General features: G+C 47.8%; 1 protein-coding gene across 4 annotated transcripts in view; it reads left to right on the top strand.

The window, feature by feature from the left end:
• ZBTB16 (zinc finger and BTB domain containing 16) overlaps nucleotides 1–19,808 on the top strand; it is a 187,641-nt gene that overhangs the window by 119,071 nt on the left and 48,762 nt on the right. For all 4 annotated transcript variants that reach the window (XM_041769803.1, XM_041769800.1, XM_041769801.1 and 1 more), the window contains one exon: nucleotides 4,175–4,261. In XM_041769803.1, the coding sequence (XP_041625737.1) occupies nucleotides 4,175–4,261 (87 nt within the window). The remainder of the gene's footprint in view (nucleotides 1–4,174; nucleotides 4,262–19,808) is intronic.

Genomic DNA, 19,808 nt, shown 5'->3' with positions numbered 1-19,808 from the left:
TATAAATGTATTAGTGCCTGAATGATGTCACTGTAATGCATTTTGGGAATAGCCATGTGGTTTATACACACTTGAATTGCTTTGAATGCAAACCTGACATCATAGTGAAGGCAGCAGCGAACAACATATGCACAGTAAACAGGCAGAGACTGTCTTATTGATTAACAGATGAGGCCTCTATTATTGATCAAAGCTTGGCGAGGAAATTTATCACTTTTAATTTCAGGGCTGCCAAATATTTCTGCCTCTGAGCCAGCCATTACAGAGACAATTTAAAGGCACATGCTTCCTTGGGAAGAGGGGGTTTCTGGCTCTGCTTACGGGGCTCCTGTGCCCTGGAACTGCCTGTCTGTGCCGCTGGGCTCACCCCGGGGACCAGGGGGAGTCTCGATGGGGGTGGGGGTGTCCCCAGGCTTCACAAATGAATGGGGCCTGAGGTGGGAGCTGACAGCATTTGTGGTATCCACCTCTGATGAGAGTTCTGACCAGCCTGGGGGATCAGACTGTGCACCAAGGCCCCGGGGACTTTCACAGCCTCGGCTCAGAGCCGAGACTTAAGCAAAGCAGGTAGGGAGAGGCGAGGACCCTGAGGGCAACCAGATGTGGTCAGGCTCAGGCCAAGCCGGCAACCTTGACTAGATCACATGTGCTGATCTGTTTTTATCTTCATCTGAACTTCTCTGATGGCACGCATCCGGCCTTTTATTTCCTACCTGGCCTCCTTCCTTTCTGCTCCTCAGTCATTAGAACAGATGCTACTATAGCTGTGTGGATGGCTGTTTTCTAAGAATCCTCCATACCACATCCCTTTGAGGCGATGGTGCAGGGGCTGCTCACCTTGTAGGCTCCCGCATGAGGCTGAGCCCACAAGGCCCTCCAGTTCCTTGCTCAGGCCTCTCCATCTACTTTCTTCTTTAGGGAGCCCTGAGAACAGTGAGAACCAAAGAAAGAAATGCAGTGAAAAGTCAAATCCTTTACAGAGCCACAGAAAATCATTGCTGGCTAATGATTCGAGACTGGGGAGAGTTTCTCAGGGCAGGAAGGCTGTGGCTTCATCCACCCACCTGGTCTGCTCTGCTCTTTGAGGTACTTGCTGCATTTCCAGTGTAAGTGGATGAAAAGTGGTCCTGGCCGCCACCTGAGTGAACACACATGGTGACTGTCTTGCCGTTAAGTTCCTTTAAAAGCTCTTTCTTGAAGCCTTATAAGCCACGTACAGGTCCTTGGTCCGAGGACACCCTGCAGCTTGAAGGGACACCTGGAGGTGATCATGACCTCCCTGTCTTCAGGCAAACTTCACCTCCAGCTACCTAATACAGCTGGCAATATTTATATTTAAAGCTCTTAAGGAAAAGTGACTCCCTGTCTTTCCTAGGGCACTTAATCACTCATTTGTTCAGCCAGTCAACTAATATTTATTGAGCACCTAGTAGAGGGTATAGTTTGCTCATCATTTGGATTATAGACAAGATCGATGTTCTCCTAGAACCTGACGCTCTATACGTACTCTGGGATCCTTTTACCCTTCACTGGCAAGAACTGTTTATTACTGTTTAATTTAAGCCAATACCGGTATAAATTGTATTCTGAGTTCTGTTCCTTACAGCATGTGCTGTTTACTCTAAGGAAGAGGTTTTTAAAACTTTTTAAAAAGTAGCGGAACCATTTCTCTAGTTGGATTTTTATATAGAACTTTGATGTATAAAAAAGGCATATTGGAATTTTTTTTTTTTTTTAATTTTTGAGTTGAGGGAAGGAAGCCCATACCTCACCTTTTTATCCATGGAGCATCTTTGCAGATGGAGCCCTAGGGAAGCCAAAATATACAGAGATTAAGAGCAAAGGCTCTGAAGTCAGGCTCCCTGGGTTTGGATCCACTTCTGTTGCCTACTGTGTGACACTGGGCAAAGTGCTTAACCTCTCTGAGGTTGGGATTTCTCATCTGCTAAATGGAGGCAATAGCAGCATGGCCTTTTTTTGTTTTGAAGATTTTATTTACGTATTCATGAGAGACACAGGGAGAGAGGCAGAGACACAGGTAGAGAGAGAAGTAGGCTAAGGGGAGCTTGATGTGAGACTCGATCCCAGGATCACCTGGGGTGATCTTTGACCTGAGCCAAAGGCAGATGCTCAACCACTAAGCCACCCAGGTGCCCCGCAGTATGTACTTTTAAAGGTTGGTGGGATCAAAGGCAACAATACATCTTAAACGCTTAGCATTGTGCCTGATATATGGTAAAGCCTCAGGAAATCCGAGATGATTGGGAAGCAGCACTACGTTTCCACTACAAATATGTGTAAGAAGTTCTGCTGTCATGAGACTCTAATACAGATGTAACACTCAGGCACACTTAGGGCAATGCTAGGATGTGCTGAAAGGAAGGACGTGCAGGGCATCTCGGAAAGGACAGAGCAGGGCCTGCGTGCTCGGTGCGTACACACTCCGGTCTTGAGAATGGGATGGGATGGGAGCAGATGGAGACCTGGGACCTGGCTCTGCTCACACATGGAGACTCGAGGAGGGTCCAGTGGTTCCATGAGGGCTGGAGAAGACAGTTCCATGGCCACATAGAGGAATCAGAACAGACTGTGAGCCATATAACTTCTTAAGAAGTAGGAAGGAAGCAAGTGACCGACAGGGCCTCTGTATCTGTCGGGTGAATCGGGGACAGCTGGTGGTGTGGCTGCCATCCTCAGTCTACCAGTATTCTGGATACCACCCAGTAGGGCCCACATAGGGGCAGCGACCATCGACACACAGTACAAGAGATGCATCTAGAAGACATTTCAAATGAAAACTGCCAAGGCTTGAGGCAGGTGCCCCCTGAATGAAATGACATATTAGAGCCTTGAAGACTGTTAGCAAATGGTTAAAAAAAAAAAATCCTGTTTGTCTTGACACTGTAGCATTGTCGCTTTGAGCCCTGTAAATAATGGTTCTGAAAAAGTTTATCATTTTGAATTGCACTGAATTGATTTTGTTGATTCCACAAATATGTACAGTAATAGGTTCCCACTGGGTGTCAGGCCGATGTAGCTGTGCATGCAATGACATGTTCCCTCGGAGATCTTCTAGTATAGCAGGAGACGGGGACAGGTCCACAGGCATTTAGAAGAGCATGGGGTGAACCTTTGATCTGGAACATACTGGGTGCTTTGGGAGCACAGGGAAGGGCCACGTCCTCTAGAGGAAGCCAATGCGTAAGGGGTGCTATCGTGTATGGTGGGAGTGAGGGCCTGGAATGTCAGACACAGGAAGAGCAAAAGGATGTGCAGAGGCCTCTCAGTAGGGAAGAGTCTGGCTCCTTTAGGAAACCAGGCTAGCTGAGTGGGCCTGGAGACCAGGGAGCAAGAGTGAGGGGCAAGAGACAAAGCAAGAAAGATAGGCACATCAAGAATGCTTTGTGAGTCTTGGTGAGGAGTTTGGATTTTATCCTAAAGACACAGGGGTGCCTTTCGGGATTTTAAGTTGTCAGGTACAGGGGGTTGTTGGGGCAGACTAGTTTTGGACATACTGAGTTAGGGGCTATATAAGTACAGGTATGTCAGCAATTCCTACTTTCCCGTATGGTATCTTTTTAATTATTATTAATTTTATTTATTTATTCATGAGAGACACCAAGGTAGAGACATAGGCAGAGGGAGGCTCCTTGTGGTACTCAATCCCAGGACCCTCAGAATCATGACCTGAGACAAAGGCAGATCCTCAACCACTGAGTCACCCAGGTGCCCCCACTCCCATAAAGTATAATCTAAGCAACAGGGCACATTTCCCCTCATTGAATCCTTCACTCTTCCAACCATTCCTCACCTGGAGCCAGCCCCCCAGAATCCTGCTGCTTCTTGGGGCATCTCATCTGGACGCCATCTCTGTGTCTGTTGGTTATTCTGATTTTGTTTCTTCTTTTCTCTGGGAGACCCCTGGATGGTGGCATTTGGAGCTCAGTTGGTCACGGTGGTCAGCTCAGCTCCGAGGGAACAGCTCACGGTGGTCACGTCCTGGAGGAGGGGCTGGGCTGGCTGCCAGAGCCAAGGACTATCCCTGACTTGGGGTCTTCACAGGTCTCCAGCTGTCTCCTCCAGCATCCACCTACATGATTATGGCCCAGGACCCCACCCCTTCCCCGCAAATAGAATATCACTCTCATGGTGACTGCCTCCCCTTTCTTTTCAGCGGGTGCCAAAGCCTTTGTCTGTGACCAGTGCGGAGCCCAGTTTTCAAAGGAGGATGCCCTGGAGACACACAGGCAGACCCATACTGGTGAGTTGACTGATCCTCATTCTCCAGGTCTTGGTCCTCCAGAGTGCCAGTGCAAAGATATGAGGTAGCTTGGCAGCACCTTCTTCCAGCAAATGTGACATCTAGTCATGTCCTGGGGAGCTGTGAGTCAGGATGGCCTGTGCCACATTCAGCTACTCTCGTGGTGAGGGCTGGCTGATGGGAATGTCCAAGTGTGACCTTGCCCCATAAGAGTAGCTGCCCTGGTTGAGGTCGAAGAGGCCACTGAAGTCCCGTCTTCACAGAGCCTTCTGGCATATGTTCTCATTGAGGTCTTAGAAGGTCCGCGATGTTATCTAGCATCTCCTTCCCTTGGTGATGGGTCAGGAAACCTCTTGTAGCCTATCTGAATACCTCTGAAACCCTCAGTGGCCACAGTGGGCTGGTCTTCCCGCTGTGAGTGCAAGTCATTGTCTAAAAGCAGTGTCTGCGTAAGGATACATTTGAACCTTTCAGCAGATGATGAGGTCACTGTATTTGATGTGAGAGCACTGGGTGCACAGCCATCATCATACCACCATCATCGGTTTCTGATATCATACCTGATGTCACCTGGGCAGTCTCTCAGTAACTCTATAAGGTGGGAGGCTCCTATCATGTCCTAGATGAGGACCCTGCGGCTCAAAGGAGGGACAGTGACTTGCCTAAGTTAGTAGTGGGGCCAGGAGCATTATAGCTTGCATGGCCTGGTTCTCCACTTGGCTCTGTCCTAAACTGCCTGCGAGACCAGGGATCTGCTTATTGAAACTCTTCTTACGTTGAGTCACCTCATCTATTAGAAAAGTGGAATCATAAGAGTACCTACCTCCATAGCATAGTGTTGTCATGGGGATGAAATAAGATACTTTATTTGAAGTACTCTGCAGAGTGTTTGGCTCATAGTAAGCATTTAATAAATAGGAGTAGATGTATTTAAAATTTAATAAATATTTATTGATTTCCCACAGCGTGCCCCAGCATGCTTATTGCATTTACGGTATAGTAACATATGAGACAGATAAGCACTCCTGTCCCTCATGGAACTGAGATTCTAATGGGGAGATGGTAGAGGCAAGTAAGTATGTAATGTAATGTCAGGTGGTAATACGGCTGGAAAGAAAATGAAGCAGGATAAAGGGAAGAGAGTGAGAGGGAGAAAAGTGGTATTTTAGGTTCACTGGCTAGGCCTCTCTAAGAAGGTGACATCTGAGCAGAGTCCTGATGTGAGGGAGTGAGCCACTCAGAGGAACAAACACTTGCAGGAGCCCTGAGGCTAGGCTGACTTGACTGCCTGTTGGAGCAGCATGAGGAGCAGCATTGTGTTGGTGGTGGTGGTAGGGGTGGTCAGGGAGGGAAGTGCAGAGAGTGGTGGCACATGAGGTCAAAAATCAGGTGGTCTCTGAACCCTAGTAAGGTATTTAGCTTTTGTTCTGCATGTGCTAAAAGTCCGTTGGAAGGGGATAAAATATTTGCAAATCGCATTCCTGACAAGAGACTTACAGTAAGAAAATATAACTCTTATAACTCAGTAATAACTCACAACTTAATAATAAAATACAAATAACCAAAATAAAAAACAGGCAAAAGATCTAAATAGACATTTTTCCAAAAATAGTCAATGAGCACATAAGAAGATGCTTAACACCACCAGGCCATCATAAGGGAAATACAAATCAAAATGACAATGAAGTCATTTTTTTATACCCATCAGGACGTGACTGTCATATATAATACAGATAGTAAGAAGTGTTGCAAGGACGTGGAGAAATCAGAGCCCCTATACACAGCTGGTGGGAATGTACAATGGTGCCGCCACTTTGGACAGCAGTCTGGCAGCTCCGCCAAAGGTTAAACATAGAGTTACCATATGCAAAGCAATGGTACTCCTAGGTGTCTACCAAGGAAATGAGAACATGTTCTTGCCAAAACTTGCACATGAATTTTTATAAGCAGCATTATTCATCATAGCCAAAAGGCAGAGACAACCCAGTGTCCACCCACTGAAGGATGGGTAAACAAAGTGTCATTTATGTGCAGAATGGAATATTATTTGCTATAAAAGGGGGTGGAGTAGTGATACACTCTACAATGTAGATGAATCTTAAGAACATCATGCTCAATGCAGGGAGCCCATCGCAAAAGGCCACATGTCATATGATTCCGTTTATAGGGAGTGTCTAGAATGGGCAAATCTATACACAGAAAGTAAATTAGGTACCAGAGGCTGGGGGAGTTGAGGGGAAATGGGGAATGACTGAGGGCTGATAAAAATGTTCTAAAATTGATGGTGATGATAGTTGCACAACTCTGAATATATTAGAAACTATTGAACTGAACCATTTAAATATATGAATTACATGTTATATGGTATATAAATGATATCTTAGTAAATCTGCACGCATATATACACACACCCCACCCACACACACATGTGTACAAACACGTACTGAGTAAAAGAAATAATGGTCCATTGGAGGGTTTTGAACGAGAGAATGACATGACTTGGTTTGTGTGTTTCAAAGCTCACTCCGATTTCTGTGTTGGGAATTGACCATGGGGCATATGTCAATTAGTAATTGCTGTGTGATAAACCCCTCACCAGTAGATTAAAGCAACAGAGTGTTACTATCTGACAGTTCCATGGGTCGACTGGGCTCAGTTGGGTGGTTTTCACTTGGGGTCCCTCTTGAGATTGCAGTTGGACAGTATCTGGGTCTAGAGTTCTCTGCAGGCCTAATAGGGCTGGACATCCAGGATGACTTCCTCACCTTCAGCACTCTGCTACTTGGCCTCCCTCTGCAGCAGAGTGGCTTAAATTTCTTCCATGACAACTTAGGGCCCCACAAGTATGGAAGCATAAGCTGCAAGCTATCTTCAAAGCTAGGCTGGAAACTGTGAGCATCACTTCTGCCATGTTTTATTGGTCAGAGCAGGCACAGGTCAGTCCGAGACTCGTGGAGTGGAAGACTAGGCTCTTCTTCTCAAAGGGCAGTGACAGACAAATGCAGGGTTGTGTGTAGCGGTCATTTCTGGAGACTGGCTGCCAAGCTGCTATAGGGGGCTAGTGGTGAGAAGAAGGAAGACCGCTCAGTCACTGCTGCTGCCACCATTATGTCAGCAGTATTTCCATGTCCTGTGACCTCACACGATCTGCCTTTCCCAAGTGGAAAACATGGTATCATGGACCTTGGTCTGGACTTCCCTGGCCTGTGACAACTGGAGGAGCACTTTCTAGGTGAGCTTGGTTGTGGAGAAGGTGGCTTTGTTATAGAAAAGGTGACTTGGCCAAATTATTTCGCCCCAGGTTCCAGAGCTAGTTATCTTGAAAGCCAGTGCAGGACCCCGGTGGTCCCCAGGTCCCAGCCAGTTTCTTATTGCTGGACCACATGTATCTGAGAGTTCCGATCTGGGGCCTGTGGAGGGTGAGCGGTGAGCCAGCTTTGCCAGGCAGGTTGATCTGTCCATGCAGATTAAATCAGCAGTGGGGAGCAAGCCACCTTTCAGCCAGGATCAGAGAAGGAGTGAGCAGATGGGAGGCTGTTTGTGAACAGACCCCATGCGCTTAGTGAGCACCTTCTGTGTGCCTGGCACCCCCCAGGGATATAGCAGTGACCAATACAGATATGCCATCTATGTTTCTTTCCAGACAATTTTATTGAGATAGAATTCATATAGCATACATTTCACCTGTTAAAGTACACAATTCAGTGGTTTGTGGTGTATTACACTATTTTTCAAGCATACAGTTCAGTGGCATTGATGACATTTCAATCTGTTCTTTAGAATCTGAGTTGATCCAGCTTTGAAAGTTGGGAGCCGTCTTAGGGCCAGTGCTTTTCTAGGATTTATTCAGTCAGTGAGAATTTGAAAGCAGCTGACACCTTCCAGAAAAGGATATTTGATTAGTGGTTGGAAAGAGCCCGGAGTTTGGGTCAGAAGCCTGAGATGTGGCTCTAACTCCACACTCTAGTGAGCGGATGGCCTTGACTTGTTACTTATCCTTTCTGCCCTGGAGATCTCCTCACCTGCCAAAGAAATATAGAGTCATCCTTCCTATGGCAGAGGTAGACCCAACCCATCCGGCCTCACTTTTGCTTTATCTCTAGGTTGAGTCAGTGGAGCTCTTGAAAAGGGTGAGAAATGGAGAAAATGAATCCAAATTGGGATGAGAGGTGAAGGTGGATGCCTTAGGGAGGGCTCCCTCCCCATGGGCAGGCTCCCCCAGTGGGCACGGGCGCTGGGCCGCTCCTAATGTAGACACACCGGGCCGGGGCAGAGCACAGATGCACAGAAGCCTTATCCTTGGGTGGTGAGGTGGTTCTTCCCCAGGCATGGTAGAGCTTGTTTATAGCGCCATTGCTTGCAGAACCCAGGTAGTTCTCCAGACTCCTCTAATCATCAAAGAAAAGAACACAACACAACTTGAAATCCATTTGCTGTCTCTGTTCTAAGGGGGCCTATGAAGCAGGGAGAGGCCTAATTGTAAGGGATGCTGACAGTAATGCTGAAGTTTTTGGGCTGGGTAGAGACAGGTGGGGGCCAGGTATGGTTGGAGAGCCAGCAGGAGGGCAGAGAGCGCTCGGAAGAGAAGGAGCGGAGACCCTGGGAAAGGCAAAGTCATGGTAATGCTGCTCTGTATTTCTGGTACCTTAGTTGATAAAACACATTTTTCTGTTGTACCCATTTAATAGATGAGAAAACAGGGGTCTCTAGAAAGTGGAGAGCTGGCACTTGACCCAACTCCAATGCCAGTGTTCTTTTCACTGGCTGCTACCTGCCTCCAGAGTGACTTCCTGTTGTCACAGGTGTGTGTGGCTAGATGACTGGCGTAAGACCCGTTCAGAGATCATTTTGCTCACTGCCCTGCCTGGGCAGGGCTCTTTTGGATCCGTGTGACCCATTCAACTAAGAATCCTCAACACCCTAATACCCGCATCCCCTTCCTGGGACAGGCTACAACTTGCCTGAAACAAACGGAATCTGGAAGTCCCATGCCCAGAGCGGCTGTGCAGGGGACTAATTAGAGCTGACCTGGAACATTGTGTCAGATGGGTGGTTATGGTGTCTTCTAGGGGTTTTTGAAACTGGGAAATGAATTTCATAGAAAGTCCTTCTCACTCCATTTTAGCCAAACGAATGGCATCTTCACGTCACCCCCTTTGACCTCACTTCCCCTGTATTTCTATCGTGGGGTGTGTATGGCTTCTCCTACACCCCTTCCCCCAGGATCTTGCCGGGCTCCGGCTGGTGCGCTGGGAGGCCGGGCTTATGGTTGGGCTGGGCTCAGGCTTTGTTGTCATATTTCAGCTTTCTGTTTTGGTACAGCGAAGACTTTGAGGAGATAAACAGAGATCACTTTACACCTTTTATATTATGACAAATACATATTGCAAAACACTGCTGCTTCCAAACTGTCGGGTTGCAGAGCAGCGAGGAATTAACAGCTATGCAGCTCCCTGAGATGCTTGTACTTCATTTACACATCAGATTTTTTTAACTGTTCAGAAAAATAAAAAAGTGAGAAAACACGCATACACACGTGCGTACACACGTGCACACCCAGTGCACCACGTAGGTTCTATATCGAGAGTGTCTTAAATTAGTAAGCAGTTCTTTAAAGTCCAGATAAACTGATAAATACCATTAATGGCTTAATTTATACTCTGGGTTTGAAATTTGACACATGGACACTATCTTGGCTCAGGAAACACAAGTGGTTCTGTGCCAGAGGTTTTAATGACCGATCAGTAATATAAATTGCTGCATCACTGAACAGAAATAGCTTCTCCATGTCATTTGATCTGGAAACTTCTCCGGCCAGGCAGCAGTTAATAAATTTAAAAATAATTACCCTCTTTATTCAAAGTCAAACTAATTAGGAGTGGGTTTTACAAATCATAATGTTGTTCAAGCCACCACTGTACATCCCCATTTGGGACCTGAAGAGGCCTGGGGGCGACAGACGGGATCGGGTGGTGTTAATTAGAGGGCAGAGGAGCTACCTTGGCTCTGAGCTGAAGGCAACGGGGTTGAGACGGTCTGGAGTGTGCCCTGCACGGGAAGGAAAAGGTGTGGGTGAGGGGCCTTAGGGAGGACCTGTAGGGACTTTCAGCCTTTTCATTCACATGTGAAGACATCAGAGCAGCCGCCTGCCTGGCCTGGCTTGGCCTGCCTGTGCAGTGACGATGGGGAAAACAGGGCCACTGCTGGTCAGTGTGCATCAGGTCAGAGAGACTACGAGAGCCCAAGGAGCAGGAAGGGTGGCTGTGGGCATGTCTGCTTGGGGAGGACCACCTGCCCAGAGGCAGAGAAATGGAGAGGAGGATCTCTAGAGGGCTTTACTCACTGGGCAAGTTTGGGCCCTAGCGGGTGGCTCAGATTTGCCTTACAGGCCTCAGGGAAGGTGCCCCTTTAGGGCCTGAAGTCAGAGTGTGAAGTTCATGGTGTCCTGTACTTAGTCCTCCACTCCTTCCCGCCCCCACCCCCTCCCCGCCCGCTCCCCCCAAACTTGGGATCTGATGTCAGATTGTCTAGATTCCAATCCTAGTTTTATGATCTTGGGCATATTGCTTCACTTCTGCAAGCTTTCGTTTCCATCTTTCTAACATGAGGATAATGATGGTGTCTAGCGTATAGAGGGTATTGTGAGGATTTCATTTGAAACTCTGTAAGCACTCAGCACAGGTCTTGCAGAGAGCAAACGCTCAGGAGATGGTGGTGCTGGTTACTGTCACTGCGTCATCAGGCTCCTCATCAGAGGCCTCAGAGGGCATCCATCCCAGCCTGGGGTGGGTGAGAGGGGAGGGGCCAGGTTGCTGGTTTTGGTGGGTGAGCAGCAGCCATGGTGTAGAGTTGCTTTGCCAAGGTGGAGGTGGGGTCTTCCAGGATTGTGGGCTTGTCCTCTGGCCAAGAGGACTTTTCCAGGATGTCCATAGAGCTAATGGCCACTGGAGCCTCTAAGAGCAGGTGGGAGAGGCGAAGGCGGAATACAGTTCTGAATGGTCTTACAGAGCAGATTTGGTAGATGTCATTTAAGATCCTGGTACCTGGTGAATGCCCACAGCTGTCCAGGAGGACTACTCCCTACCAATATCCAAACAGATGACATTTAAGCCTAGGCCAGACAAGCTGCGGAGCTGAGAATAACACCTAGCAGGTATTGCACCCTGCAGGAGCACTGCACTGTGAGCATGCCCAGCCACGTTTTAGAGGAGGCCTCATTGGTTGGTAGCCTCGAAGGCTCAAGAATCTTAAGTCTCCTACTGGTATCATGGCCCGTGTCTGTAACCATCAGGAGCCTGGGGATTCTGGATCCCTGCCTTTTTCAGGGAAGATTATCGTGTCTGTCATTCCCCCTTAGGCCCTCCTAGTGCCCTAGTGAGGAAAAGAGGCAAACACAGATGGCCAAAGCCATTGCCAGGTTTAGGAACTCTGGAATTAGGAAGTTAAGGGTCATCTTGGAGGCTCAGAACATAAGGTTGAACTCGATCTCTAAACTTGTTGCGAAGACATTGAGCTCTCTGCTCCAGCTCCCCAGGTTAGTGACTTGAGTTAGACTCTGCAGCTGGTTTGTCCCATCATTCCTTCATTCACTTACTCCCTAAGTTTTAAAGGGCCTACTATGTGCAGGGGGCTTTGTGAACCTAATACATGATGGTAAACAAAATCTGGTCCCTGCTTTCCTGAAGATTATGGTGTTGTGACGTAAATGAACTGATGGGATCTACAGACAATACAAGAGCTGTACCTTGTTGGATACTTTGGAGTTCTAATTTTATTAAAGTCTTGGTGACAGTCCTATCACAGACACATTTTTCCTCCCTGTTCTTTGCTAGAGAAAACTTAGACCCTGATTAAGGAAGGCCAGTCAGTCCCCAAGGTACAGCTGGCACAGGTGCCTGGGCTTCTGTACCCCAGAGCCCATGTTTCAGTGCTGTCTTCCCTCCCCAGTGGACCTTGCACCTGATGTGCAAATCAGGGGTGCACTCTGTCTGTTTAAGTAGCCTATGAAATCAGGAGTCAGAAGCCCATATGTGTAAAAGAGGGTCGGTTAGGAACAAACAAGCCAAACTCAAATTAGAACTCATGAGTTCTTACTTCCATCCCAAGCCTTCTCTCTACTCTGACTACAAAATAAGGGCTTTCTTTTACTGGCCTAGAAAAAGTTGCCTAGTTTTCACATTCCTGTGTCACAGAAGAAGCCACTCAGGCAGATGCAAATGTCGACATGCTGGTTCCCATCCTCTTGGTGTTCCCTGCGAGAAGGGTTGGTGCTGTGGTCTAGGGGCAGCTAACACACCTGGGGGCCGCAGGCAGCCCTGCTGTGGGATCTGCTGTCCCCTGAAAGAGAGCAGGTGCTGGAGAGAGTCCTGCCCCAGAGTGCTCTCCTTTTCAATGTGAAGGAGGCTGGGGGGCATCTTGCTGTAGCTCTGGAAGGAGGAATCCGTGAGCACACACATGCACATGCATGCACACGCTTTGCAGCTGGATGACCGTCTCCGACCCTTCGAAGGTACAGAGCTGCACCCCCTACCTGCTTACACTGGTCCCTGTCTCATCCCTGGTACGTCAGGGATGCTTGGGAAAAGCTGCAGGGACAGTCTCTGGCTCTGAACCTCAGAACAGAAAGTGAAGTCCTTATTTGGAGGACATTCTGTGGTGGGTGAACATGGAAAGGGTGGCAGGAGCAGCAGGTGGGGGAGAGGATTTAAAAGGGTGAGCAGCCACATTCCGTCCCTCAGGATGGCTGCCCGCCTTGCCCCTCTCCTGCCCCAGATCTGGCACAAAGGCAGCGCTGGGCACTGAGAAGCCTCGTCAGGGGTGCTGGCCCCCATCCCACGGCAGTAGGAAAACCAGCAACTGTTCTGGTTCCTCCTCCCAGAGGGCGGCTGCCAGGTGCCCGCCCCAGTGGAAGAGGGGCCAAGGGAGAAGAGGCAGATGACAACAAACAGCTTCATCTACCTAAAACTTGATGTGGGCAGAAAGGCAGAGTGAGCCTCAAACCCCTGCCCACGCTGGAGGGTATGGGGAGAACGGGGCAGGCGGTCATTGGAGGAACACATGGATCCCATGCAAGCTGGTGTGACCTCCCCATTGAAAACATAATAGCATTTGACTTTTATAAATATCAGGGGTGATTTGTATAGCATTTCACGCCATGTGCCAAGGAATTGAACATGAGAAAGCCCGAGCTCAGGAATGGCCAGGGAACGTCATAGGCACTTTGGGAGGGAGAGTCATATGCTGTTCCTTCAGTCAGTGCACCAGCATAGACTTACTCCTGACCTCATTTCATGCTGTTACTATAAAGGCATGTTTGATGCCTAATATAGAGTTTTATTTTCCAAGCACAGGGCTCTTGGCTTTGTTGGAGCTGCTTGCTATGGAGTAGGGAAGGATAATTCAGCTGTCACCTGCTGGCCCAGACAAGCCATCCTTTACCCTAGTGACTCTAGGGCCCTCTGGCCACCTTATGGAGGGGCCACCTATGCTTTTAAAAAAAAAAAAAAAGAAACATTATTTTTAAATTTAAAAGTCATTTTTGAATTTAAAAATTTTTTTAAATTTTTTAATTTTTAAAGATTCATTCATTTATTCATGAGAGACACAGAGAGAGAGAGGGAGAGAGGCAGAGACATAGGCAGAGGGAGAAGCAGGCTCCTTGTAGGGAGCCCGATGTGGGACTCGATCCTGGACCCTGGGATCACACCCCAAGCTGAAAGCAGATGCTCAACCACTGAGCCACCCAGGTGTCCCCAAAATTTATTTTTTTTAAAGTGATTTCAGGTTTACAGCAATATCAAGTGGAAAGTATAGAGAATTCCCATATACGCCCTGCCCCCACATATCCACAGCCTCCCCCACTGTCAACATCCCCTGCCACAGTGGAACCTGTGTTATAACCTGTGATCCTACACTGACACACTGTAAGCACCCAGTCTAGAGTCTGCATATGGTTCACTCTAGGTGTCCTGTGGGTTTGGACGAATGTATAATGACATGTACCTACCAGAGTTGCATCATACAGAATAGTTTTACTGCCCTAAAAATCCTTCATGCTCTGCCCATTCATCACTGCAGTACATTTCATGTGAAGCATTGGTGCTTTGAACGGTGCTTTAAGGGGATTGGTAGTGGTTGGCTGTTTTAGGATTGGGAAAGGGAGGTTCACCCAAGGCAGATCTGGGTTGGAGAAGGTTGAAGCTCTTTCAGTTGATCTCTTGGGTGTCTGCTTTGTGCTAGACATATATGCTACAGCAGCATTTGGGACCCCCAGGGTCTCTGCCTTGACTGGCCTCCCATCGTCACAGAAATGATGGTGACCATCCTTGTCGTGTGAGGGGTAGCATGGTATGTGGAAGCCATAATGAGTCACAAGAGGAAAACTGAGTTCTGATCTGGGCTCTCACAGGCTTGCTTCCTCTTCTTCCCTCAAACATTGGCTGTGTGAATTGGCGGTTCTGTGGTTCTAAGCACAGCCTAAGATTCTGATCTCCTATTGATCATCTCCATTTTTCTCAACCTTAATTTTCACATTTGTAAACTATGATTAAAAACTGTGCAATGGGGGCATCTGGGTGACTCAGTGATTGTCTGCGGCTCAGGGTGTGGGATCAGGTCCCACATCGGGCTCCCCACAGGGAGCCTGCTTCTCCCTCTGCCTATGTCTCTACCTCTCTCTATGTGTCTTTCATGAATACATAAATAAAATCTTTAAAAAAAAAAACCCATACAATGGTTTTTGTAAGGCCTGAATAAAATACTACATATCGAGGGCTTAGCCTAGTGCCTGGAATGTAGAGCACACCTTCAGTGGGGGCTTCTTGCTCTGACTGTTTAGATGTCTATGGGTTCTGTTCCTTGCCAGCAGACACCTGTTTCTTTCACTTTATTTAGAAGCTTATTCAATAAAGGTTTAAGTAAATGCTGTGTCTGAAGAAGGGATTAAAGATGAAGATCTTTTGCCCCTTACAAATTATTCTGGAAATTTGAGGGGAAGGAGAGAATTCAATGTTTGAGGACTGTTGCTCAGCGCTCGGGACAGCTTGGCTCTTATCAGGGACAACCTAACCTGGTGTACCACCACCCCTGCAACACATACAGGCAGAGGTTTATTTTTTTAAAAGATTTTATTTATTTAATCATGAGAGACAGAGAGGCAGAGACACAGGCAGAGGGAGAGGCGGGCTCCCTATGGGGAGCCTGATGTGGGACTCGATCCCAGGACACTGGGATTACACCCTGAGCCAAAGGCAGACTCTCAACCACTGAGCCACCCAGTACCCCAGGCAGAGGTTTAGAGAGTACATCCCGTTCATTGTCAGGGCTGGGATTTGAGATGAGGTGCCCTGGTGGTGAGTCTTCTGGGCTTTCAGGATCCTCTGTCATCCTGCTGTTCAGAGCTGCTCCTTCTCTCTCAAATCCCCACGATCAGCCTCACCAACCACCCCCCACCCCCCGCCCACTCTGACCCAGGGTCCCCTCCTCTCTCTGCCTTCCCATTCTTCATCCCCTGTGTTTCTCCTGTCTCCCCCTGACTCCACTTCCAGCTCCTACCCTTTCCTCTCTGACTGCTCTCTCGTCTCCTTCGTGACACCATCGCTGCCCCGTGATAGAAAGGAGTTAATAAAAACCCATGTGTAACTGAAACTTGAAAAGCCATAAATCGCCTTGTTTTTTCTAGGATGTTGGTAGCATTTTGATTTAATAGTTGGACAAACACAAGGGCCTATTTTATTCAGAGTTTACAGGCCTCAAGGCTGTTATTCCTCCAAATTTAATAGCATTGAAATTGCAGGGTTTGCTATAATTTGCCTATCGCTTTCTGCTCCACCATGGATGTTTATTGTCAGCGGGATGGAATCTCAATCCGACTCACTTAGATAACATGTCTGTTAAACATTTAGATAATTGTACCATCATTAACTTGTCACATTATTTTAGAGATTCAAAACAGAAGCAGGGTAAGTAGAGGTAGTGGAGGTGGGGGAGGAGGAGGAGGAGGAGGAGAAAGAGAAAAGCTCTCCTGGTTAAACGACCAGGAGACAGATGAGAGTTGATTTTACACCCTTGACATTTCGCTGGAGGTGTCTAGGTTAAGGAGGTGTGTCCTGCAGAGCGATTCGGAAGGCTGCCTCCTGCCAGGGCGGGGTGCCTCTCTCCTGGGCCAGGCCCATCCCTGGGACTGTGCAGCCGATGCTCAGAAACCCACGGTATTTATTTCAACCCCAGCTTTGGCCTTCATGGACCAGAGATCAATTTTTTAGCCTCCCTTAGGGTTGCTGATTACAACATTATATGTAATTACAAAGCAATGAGAGCAACCTAAATGTCCAAAGGTAAGGAATCTGTTAATTATAGTACCTGACACGGAGAGATGTCCATGATGTTTTGTGTGATAGAGGCTGGTTAGAGAAAACAGGTTGTACAGTGTGGTGCCATTTACTACAAAACACTGAAGCCATCCTGGACGATTCTATAAGGCTCTCTAGCTATTAACAGTGAGTATCTTTAGAGAGAATAGGATTACAGAGCAAATAAGGTTTTATTTTCTGTTTTATCTACTTCTGAATAATAATTATTTGTGGCCATGTATCATTTATAAAAACTTAAAAACTAAGGTCACATGATAAGGGAGAAAAATAGTACCTTTAAAAGGAGAACTTAAAAAAAAATAAAAGGATAACTTTTTTTTTCTTACTAAGAGAGCGAGAGAGAGAGGGCACCTGGGTGGTTCAGTGGTTGAGTGTCTGCCTTTGGCTCAGGTCATCATCCTGGGGGTCCTGGAATCGAGTCCCACATTGGGCTCCTTGCAGGGAGCCTGCTTCTCCCTCTACCTATGTTTCTGCCTCTCTCTGTGTGTCTCTCATGAATAAATAAATAAAATCTAAAAAAAAAAAAAAAAAGGAAAGAAAAGGAGAGCAAGAAGGTGGGTGGGAAGGGGCAGAGGGAGAGACAGTCCTAAGCTGACTCCCTGCTGAGCATGGAGCCCATGACCCTGAGATCATGACCTGAGCTGAGACCAAGTGTCAGATGCTTTACCCACAGAGCCACGCAGGTGCCCCCAAGAAGGAGGACTTCCTAAAAGGAAAGGCTACATGTTTAAATAATTGGATTTTGAGAGAGATCCAGGACACAGTGTCCCAGCTACATTGGCAGGTGCCTTGGTTTCCATCGTAGGTCATAGCTGCTGTCCATGCTCACCAAGGGCCTTAATGGGGGAAGCAGATAGCAAGAAAGATTTTCATTACGCCTAAATGAGAAATGAGGTCAAATCCAGAACGGTGATGGAGACCGGGAATAAGTAAATGTGAGATTCTGGGAACAGTGTAATGTCAGCAGTGGTGGGACACGAGCTTGGCATCTAAGACCGCCCCCCAGAAGTTTGATGGTGCGTGCCTGCTGGTCCTTCAGGGTTGACAGGTGGGACTGCGATTCTGATTGGCAGCCTTTGGAGACTGCCTTCCCAGGGCCTGCTCTGTGACTCGGGTGGAGGATTCAACTATTGCCTCTCACAGGTTGTGCACAGCTGGTGACACAGTGGAATAGGGGAGAAAATGTGCAAGTCAGAACATAAGGGTTAATGTTTTCCTGATTGTACTGTAAATAATGCAGATATTGGGGGGGTGGGACAAACAATGTGAATATTTTATAGACTGTAGGCTAAATAATATATATATTTAGAAAACCAGCTTAAATATTTCATATGCTGCAGCACAGATTTCTGCAGAGGGGGGTGAAGTGGGCTGCGGAGGCCAGTGGGGAAGGAGGGGATGGTGGTGCCCGAGGTGGGGACACAGAGGACTTAGAGTCCAAACGTGTGTGAGGCTGGGCAGCAAGGGGTTAGGCAGCTGGCAGATTCCTGGAACCTGATTAGCTGGAACCCTCGGATTTTTGGAAACCATCCTTTAAGTATCCTGTACTCTCTGTCTTGTCATTCTTTGTCTTCACTTCTACCGTGGGAGAGAGACAAATGACAACCTCATCACATGCGTTTTATTTTTAAAAAGCAACTTCCAACCCAAGAGAATGGAAAACCTAGGTCCACACACAGACTCATACATGAATGTTCACAGCAGCCCCATTCACAGTAGCCAAAAACTAGAGATGGCCCAGGTCTGCCCTGCACTTGACAAGCAGACAGAGTGTGGTAGGGCCATGCCATGGAGTACTACTCAGCCATGAAAAGGAGCAGAGTGCTGATACCGTGCAGTCACATGCACGCACGCATGTGGACAACAACGTGAAAGAAGGCAGGTGCAAAGGCTGCATGTTGTGTGATTCCATTTGTGGGAAGTGTTCAGAATAGGCAAGTCTTAGAGGCAGAGCAGATTAGTAGTTGCCAGCAGCCGACGGGAGAGTGGGGAATGCCATCCAATGCATATGGAACTTCTTTTTTAGGCGGAGGAAAATATTCTAGAATTGATAGCGTTGGAGACGCTTGTATAGCTTAGCGAGTGCATTCAAAACCATTGGATTGTATATTTTAAAAGGTAGTACTTCTAGGGTTTGTGAATTCTGTCAGCTAAAACAAAAAGCCATCCCCAGGGATGTTGGTTTGTACAGGCTCAGCCGGTCCCCTCTACTTTCTGTGTCATAGGCCTTTCTAAATAGGTAGCAGTTCACATCCAAGTGACCGTTCGGACAGTCCTGCTGTTCACAGAAGGCAGCAGAGGGCTCGGCCCTCCTGGACTTGAAGGTGCTTCCCTTTGCTCCCCGTTCTTACATTTTTCAGAATTGGGAAATGGAAGAGGCAGGAGGAAGGAATCAGGTCGAGGCCCTCAGTGGGAGAAAGATGTGAACCTGCCATCCGCAGTCAGGGAGACTGGGGAGCTGCCTTCTGGGTAGATCTCAAGAAGAAAAGCTGGTCCTTACCTTCCTGGGGAGGAGTCACTCTTGCCAAAGGCAGCATGATCAGCATGGACCCAGGGAGAGCCCATTTTAAGGAAAGAATCCTATAAATAATATGTGCTCAGCGTGGGGAAATGAGAAAGTACACAATCTTTTTGTTTTCTTTTGAACAAACATGGAGCCATCGTATGCGATGTGTGCTGTTTTGTAATCTGTACCGTGCATGCCAACAGACCTGCATCTTGATAATCATTTGGTTTCCTAGGATGCTCCCTACACCCATTCATTTCTCCTGTAAGCCCTGATGGGCCTTCCTTGTGCACGGACGGGGATGCGCCTTTGCCTTCCATGCTTTGGTCAGGGCACCGGGCCCCACATCTGAAGGCCCTTCTGGGGACCGCAGGCAGAAGTAGCTAACAGAGCTGCAGCGCATTATCGCCCCTTACCTATCGCTCCTTCTGTCAACAAGATAAACTGGGCTGGCCGGGCACTTTTGCAGCAGCTGTTTACTTGGCCATTCAAGGCAAGCTTGAGGAGCTGGGAACCTATCCAGTCCTCACATTTGATCTTCTTAAAAGCTGTTTTCCTTTGGTTTTCTCCAGCCTTGCAAACGGCCACTCGCCCTGGGCAGGATCTGAGCAGGTAATTTACCTCCTCTCCTAACGTAATGAATGGCCCCGCCCGGGGCCTGGGCAGACCC

The sequence above is a fragment of the Vulpes lagopus genome, chromosome 10, assembly GCF_018345385.1.
Source record: "Vulpes lagopus strain Blue_001 chromosome 10, ASM1834538v1, whole genome shotgun sequence".
NCBI lineage: Eukaryota > Metazoa > Chordata > Mammalia > Carnivora > Canidae > Vulpes > Vulpes lagopus.
Note: the sequence above shows the minus strand (reverse complement) of the source record. Positions and strands in the feature narration are given on the sequence as shown.